The 6,025-nt window shown below is 60.1% G+C and overlaps 2 protein-coding genes across 2 annotated transcripts; both read left to right on the top strand.

The window, feature by feature from the left end:
• The first annotated feature begins 291 nt into the window (after positions 1–291).
• LOC141477632 (inositol 1,4,5-trisphosphate receptor-interacting protein-like 1) lies at positions 292–1,938 on the top strand. Its single transcript, XM_074166880.1, has 2 exons — positions 292–444; positions 595–1,938. The coding sequence occupies exons 1-2, from the start codon at positions 292–294 to the stop codon at positions 1,936–1,938; spliced, it is 1,497 nt and encodes a 498-aa protein (XP_074022981.1).
• Positions 1,939–3,373: 1,435 nt separating this feature from the next.
• On the top strand, positions 3,374–4,960 carry LOC141477631 (inositol 1,4,5-trisphosphate receptor-interacting protein-like 1). The gene is made up of 2 exons (XM_074166878.1): positions 3,374–3,540; positions 3,625–4,960. The coding sequence occupies exons 1-2, from the start codon at positions 3,374–3,376 to the stop codon at positions 4,958–4,960; spliced, it is 1,503 nt and encodes a 500-aa protein (XP_074022979.1).
• Positions 4,961–6,025: the final 1,065 nt, after the last annotated feature.

The raw sequence follows: 6,025 nt of genomic DNA, 5'->3' as shown, positions 1-6,025 counted from the left end.
ACAGTTCTCTCTGACCTTGGCCTCCATGCAGTAAATAACACAGTGCACCTTGCCATCAAATCTTGTTAAAACACAGTTGCATTCACCATCCCAGGCTCTGGCTGAGCCGGGCTGGCGCCCGAGGACGCGGCCGCTTGCCGGCGGTGCCTGTGATGCGCTCCGGCGCCTGGGGCACCACAGGGGATGCGGCACAATGGGGGCGGCTATAAAGGGCGCCAGCAGGCAGCTACCCCAGTACGGCCTGCGCCAGCGGCGAGTGAGCTTGCGGCTCTCTCGCTACTCCTGCGGGCTATGGCTCCGAGAAGAGCCCTCGTCCTGCTTTTGCTCAGCGTCATCGGGCTCATGCCCATGGTTGACAATGAGCGCGATGAGGCCACACGAGAGCCCATGCAGCAGCATGTGGAGCTCCTGAACAGCGGGGAGATGACTCGGCAGCTGCAGGAGGTGGAGCAGAGGAACCTGGGGGAGGCGAAGCCGATCCCGGAGGAGACGAAGCCGATCCCGGAGGAGACAAAGCCGATCCCGGAGGAGACGAAGCCGATCCCGGAGGAGACAAAGGCGATCCTGGAGGAGACAAAGGCGATCCTGGAGCAGAGGAGCCTGGAGCAGAGCGACTTTGCCTGGGGAGCCCTCCTCTTTGCTCCCTTGAAGCAGTGGCAGTTCTGGGTGGTTGCTGGAGGACTAGTGCTGCTCGTCGGGCTCTGCTTGGGGCTCCGGAAAAGGATCCATCCGCCAGACAGCAGTGATGAGCAGGAGAGGTCCAGCAGCATCACAGAGGAGGAGGACGACAAAGAGGAAAGGGAAGAAGATTTCCGTGACGAGGAGCGGCTGGTCAGGGAGAACATCCGGCGCTCAGCGCAGAGCGTGGCCTGCAGGAGACGGGAGGTGGAAACGCTGGTGGGTGATCTCCTCGGTGTCTTCCAGGAGCGCTTGTCCAATAGTTTCTTCCCGGTGCCGCAGCCAGCCATCGGGGTGGGCAGCGCCTTTGAAGGCTGGAGTCCCTGTGGGCACGATGCTGTGTACAGCCTCCTGGTGCCCCTGAAACCCTCCCGTGGCCATGCCTTCCGCCTGGAGCTGGGCACTGCGGGGGACGTGCCGGCAAAGCACCGTGTCCGCGTGGAGCTGGAGTGCACCTGCGCGAAGGACACCCGTGTGAAGGACATGCTGTGCTTCGTCCACCAGCCCCAGGAGGCGCTGGAGAGAAATCAGGATTCCAGCCTCCTGAGCAACCTCTGCACCGGCCGCTACCTCGATGCACAGAAGACCGCCCGCTGGTTCCAGGACTTGGTGAGCTCGGCCTGGCAGGAGATGCCTCATTGGCGTCGCTACAGCCTGAGGGTGCTGCCGTCCAGGCGCTCCTGCAAGCTGGAGCTCACAGACGCCTCCGGCACACCCCTCCTTGTTGAGATGCTGTTTGGGGTGCAGCAAGGCGACTCGGACGTCTTCCTGAGCAGCCAGGCTCCAGAGGCCATCTTCACCCCAGGCACGATGTGGGCAGAGAGCTACGGTGTGGCGGAGGCAAAGTTCTTCAGCCACGTGGCCAGGCAGGCCCTGCCTGACAGCGTCCACCTCAGGTGCCTCCAGCTCTGCACCAGCACCCTGGCGGGCACAGTCCTTTCCTCCTACACCTTCAAGACGGTTGTGATGCACCTCCTGAACATGAGGGCGGTATCCGCGATCCAGCTGCAGGATGTACTGTGCTACCTGCGCAGCTGCCTGGAGGAGAAACGCCTCGATCACTTCATCTTTGGCAACGAATGCTTGCCCGAGGCCATCGTCTTGCCCCGAGCCCCTGACGGCCGCTGTGTGACACGAGAGGTGCGCTCATCCCTCTCTTTGGGACACCTCCAGGGGAAATCCAAGGTGGGTATATGGGTGAAGATGTGCAAGATCGCTGATAGCTGTCCCGTCAAACGACTGTCTGTGTCTGAGTGCTAAAGAAGCCCAGCAGGTGCCCCGTGCCCATCAGCCCCAGGGACGTGGCTTTTGCAGGCTCTCCAAGGGCTGTGCTGTTACAAAAGCGACTCTTGCCTTCCCGGGGAGGAATAACCCCATGCAGCAGTACGGGTTGGGTTGTTCAGCCTGGAGGAGAGAAGGCTCTGGGGAGACCTCATAGCAGCCTTCCAATAGCTGAAGGGAGCCTACAGGAGAGCTGGCGAGGCACTCTTTTTCAGGCGGTGTAGTGACAGGACAAGGGGTAATGGTTTTAAATTGGAAGAGGGGAGATTTAGATGAGATACCAGAAAGAAATTCTTTACTGTGAGGGTGGTGAGGCGCTGGAACAGGTTGCCCAGGGAAGCTGTGGATGCCCCATCCCTGGAAGTGTTTAAGGCCAGGCTGGATGGGGCTTTGAGCAACCTGCTCTAGTGGAGGTGTCCCTGCCCATGGCAGGGGGGTTGGAACTTGATGATCTTTAAGGTCCCTTCCAACTCTAACCGTTCTATGATTCCACAAAATACTTAAGCGGAGGGGGTCAAGAGGATGGGGCCAGCCTTTTTTCAGTGGTGCCCAGTGACGGGAGAAGAGGAAATGGGCACAAACTTGAACATAAGAAGTTCCCATAGCCCTGCCCAAGTGATAAGCACCCGAGGTGGTCGCAAGGGGTGCCTCTTGTCGTGAGGGCGGCATCTGGGGCTCCAAGGTGCTTTGGGGGAGCCACATAACAACACAACAGCCAAGGGCGGACTTGAGCAATGCCGGTCCTGCGGTCAATATGCCAATAGGACTAGAGGTCAGCCATCTTACCCCCAGAAATAGTCAACAGCCCAAGAGCCCCTTGAGCTCTCCTGCACGGCAGCGGGTTACCAGGAGTAGGGACGCCTCTCAAGATTACTTCTCCAGATTTAGAGATTCCTAGCCGCAACAGATCCTGCGTAAGTGACTACTAGAATGCAAAACTTTGAAATCCTAGCTAAGCGATCGAAAGGATTGGTTGCCCAGATAGAATCCTTCAGGCATAAAGCGTTGAGCAAGTCTGGGAGTAGGATTGGACCCAGCCGCCCCTGGACTCCCCTCCGGGAAGGAGTGTAGAAAGCGAGGGGGTCCGCTCTGAACCTCATGACTCGAGGGAAGGGTCTCCCTGACAGTTCTCTCTGACCTTGGCCTCCATGCAGTAAATAACGCAGTGCACCTTGCCATCAAATCTTGTTAAAACACAGTTGCATTCACCATCCCAGGCTCTGGCTGAGCCGGGCTGGCGCCCGAGGACGCGGCCGCTTGCCGGCGGTGCCTGTGATGCGCTCCGGCGCCTGGGGCACCACAGGGGATGCGGCACAATGGGGGCGGCTATAAAGGGCGCCAGCAGGCAGCTGCCCCAGTACGGCCTGCGCCAGCGGCGAGTGAGCTTGCGGCTCTCTCGCTACTCCTGCGGGCTATGGCTCCGAGAAGAGCCCTCGTCCTGCTTTTGCTCAGCGTCATCGGGCTCATGCCCATGGTTGACAATGAGCGCGATGAGGCCACACGAGAGCCCATGCAGCAGCATGTGGAGCTCCTGAACAGCGGGGAGATGACTCGGCAGCTGCAGGAGGTGGAGCAGAGGAACCTGGGGGAGACGAAGCCGATCCCGGAGGAGACGAAGCCGATCCCGGAGGAGACAAAGCCGATCCCGGAGGAGACAAAGGCGATCCTGGAGCAGAGGAGCCTGGAGCAGAGCGACTTTGCCTGGGGAGCCCTCCTCTTTGCTCCCTTGAAGCAGTGGCAGTTCTGGGTGGTTGCTGGAGGACTAGTGCTGCTCGTCGGGCTCTGCTTGGGGCTCTGGAAAAGGATCCATCCGCCAGACAGCAGTGATGAGCAGGAGAGGTCCAGCAGCATCACAGAGGAGGAGGACGACAAAGAGGAAAGGGAAGAAGATTTCCGTGACGAGGAGCGGCTGGTCAGGGAGAACATCCGGCGCTCAGCGCAGAGCGTGGCCTGCAGGAGACGGGAGGTGGAAACGCTGGTGGGCGATCTCCTCGGTGTCTTCCAGGAGCGCTTGTCCAATAGTTTCTTCCCGGTGCCGCAGCCAGCCATCGGGGTGGGCAGCGCCTTTGAAGGCTGGAGTCCCTGTGGGCACGATGCTGTGTACAGCCTCCTGGTGCCCCTGAAACCCTCCCGTGGCCATGCCTTCCGCCTGGAGCTGGGCACTGCGGGCGACGTGCCGGCAAAGCACCGTGTCCGCGTGGAGCTGGAGTGCACCTGCGCGAAGGACACCCGTGTGAAGGACATGCTGTGCTTCGTCCACCAGCCCCAGGAGGCGCTGGAGAGAAATCAGGATTCCAGCCTCCTGAGCAACCTCTGCACCGGCCGCTACCTCGATGCACAGAAGACCGCCCGCTGGTTCCAGGACTTGGTGAGCTCGGCCTGGCAGGAGATGCCTCATTGGCGTCGCTACAGCCTGAGGGTGCTGCCGTCCAGGCGCTCCTGCAAGCTGGAGCTCACAGACGCCTCCGGCACACCCCTCCTTGTTGAGATGCTGTTTGGGGTGCAGCAAGGCGACTCGGACGTCTTCCTGAGCAGCCAGGCTCCAGAGGCCATCTTCACCCCAGGCACGATGTGGGCAGAGAGCTACGGTGTGGCGGAGGCAAAGTTCTTCAGCCACGTGGCCAGGCAGGCCCTGCCTGACAGCGTCCACCTCAGGTGCCTCCAGCTCTGCACCAGCACCCTGGCGGGCACAGTCCTTTCCTCCTACACCTTCAAGACGGTTGTGATGCACCTCCTGAACATGAGGGCGGTATCCGCGATCCAGCTGCAGGATGTACTGTGCTACCTGCGCAGCTGCCTGGAGGAGAAACGCCTCGATCACTTCATCTTTGGCAACGAATGCTTGCCCGAGGCCATCGTCTTGCCCCGAGCCATGCAAGGAGCTGCGCTGCTCAACCTCTTCCAGTGCCTGGTGCAGGACCCAGAAGCCTACGCCAAGGCACTGTGTGAGTTCGAGGAGCTGCAAGGTCGGCTCACGGGACTGTTGCTCTTCGGAGTCTGAAAGAGGTTTTCACCTCTGACACCACCTCTGTGGTTGCGTCGCCTGGACTGCCGGCTGTCTTCCGGAGGGTCCATTCTCTCTGGGAGCTTCCGTTTGTACACAGTTGTGAATACAGGGTGTGTTGCAACAAAAGCCGCGTCTCTGAGCGCGTGTGCATCATTTCTGGGGGGAAGGCGGGCATCGGGTGCTGACTGCTCAGCCGCCCCGGGGTCGGGGAGCATTTTGCTGAAGAGCTGACGGGGTGGGCCCTGCTTTCCCTGATTCCGTAGCTAAGGCTCCCCCTCCTGCCCGTGCTCCCACCTCGGGGCAACAGGAATAACTGGTCACCCTCCACAGCTGTGCACGTTGCCTGTGCGGCTCCGTAGGCAGGGAGCCTGAAGCGGCTTCCTTGGGAGCCATTCGCACACCAAGCCCCGCGAGCGCGACAGCATTGCCCTTGGGCCACCTCAGTGAGGTGGGTGTGACGCTGCCCCAGTGGGGAGCCCTTTGCTCAGGGGACAAGTGCCACCACTGCAGAGCGGGGCTCTGGCCGCTCTGGCTCCTCTACGAGCAGGAGACTCGTTCTCCGCAGCAGCCTCTCGGGAGCTCAGGCTCAGGTCCCCACCACCTTAACACGGCAGACTTAACACGTGCAGCCAGGTCAAAGAGAGCTTTTGAGATGTCTCCAACTGAAAGCATCGCTAGCGCAGGCCACGCCACGGTGAGGAGAAGCAGTGGCCTGACGGCCGCTGTGTGACACGAGAGGTGCGCTCATCCCTCTCTTTGGGACACCTCCAGGGGAAATCCAAGGTGGGTATATGGGTGAAGATGTGCAAGATTGCTGATAGCTGTCCCGTCAAACGAACTGTCTGTGTCTGAGTGCTAAAGAAGCCCAGCAGGTGCCCCGTGCCCATCAGCCCCAGGGACGTGGCTTTTGCAGGCTCTCCAAGGGCTGTGCTGTCCCTTCCAACTCTAACCATTCTATGATTCTATGATTCTAATATTTGTTCTATTCTTCTCCAAAAGAAGTCAAACCACTCCTACTTTCTGGTCTTAGATCTTGGCAATTTTCAACAATAAACATAT

Source organism: Numenius arquata, chromosome Z (genome assembly GCF_964106895.1).
Source record: "Numenius arquata chromosome Z, bNumArq3.hap1.1, whole genome shotgun sequence".
Taxonomy (NCBI): domain Eukaryota; kingdom Metazoa; phylum Chordata; class Aves; order Charadriiformes; family Scolopacidae; genus Numenius; species Numenius arquata.
The sequence above is the reverse complement of the archived record's forward strand: the minus strand, read 5'-3'. Positions and strand labels throughout refer to the sequence as shown.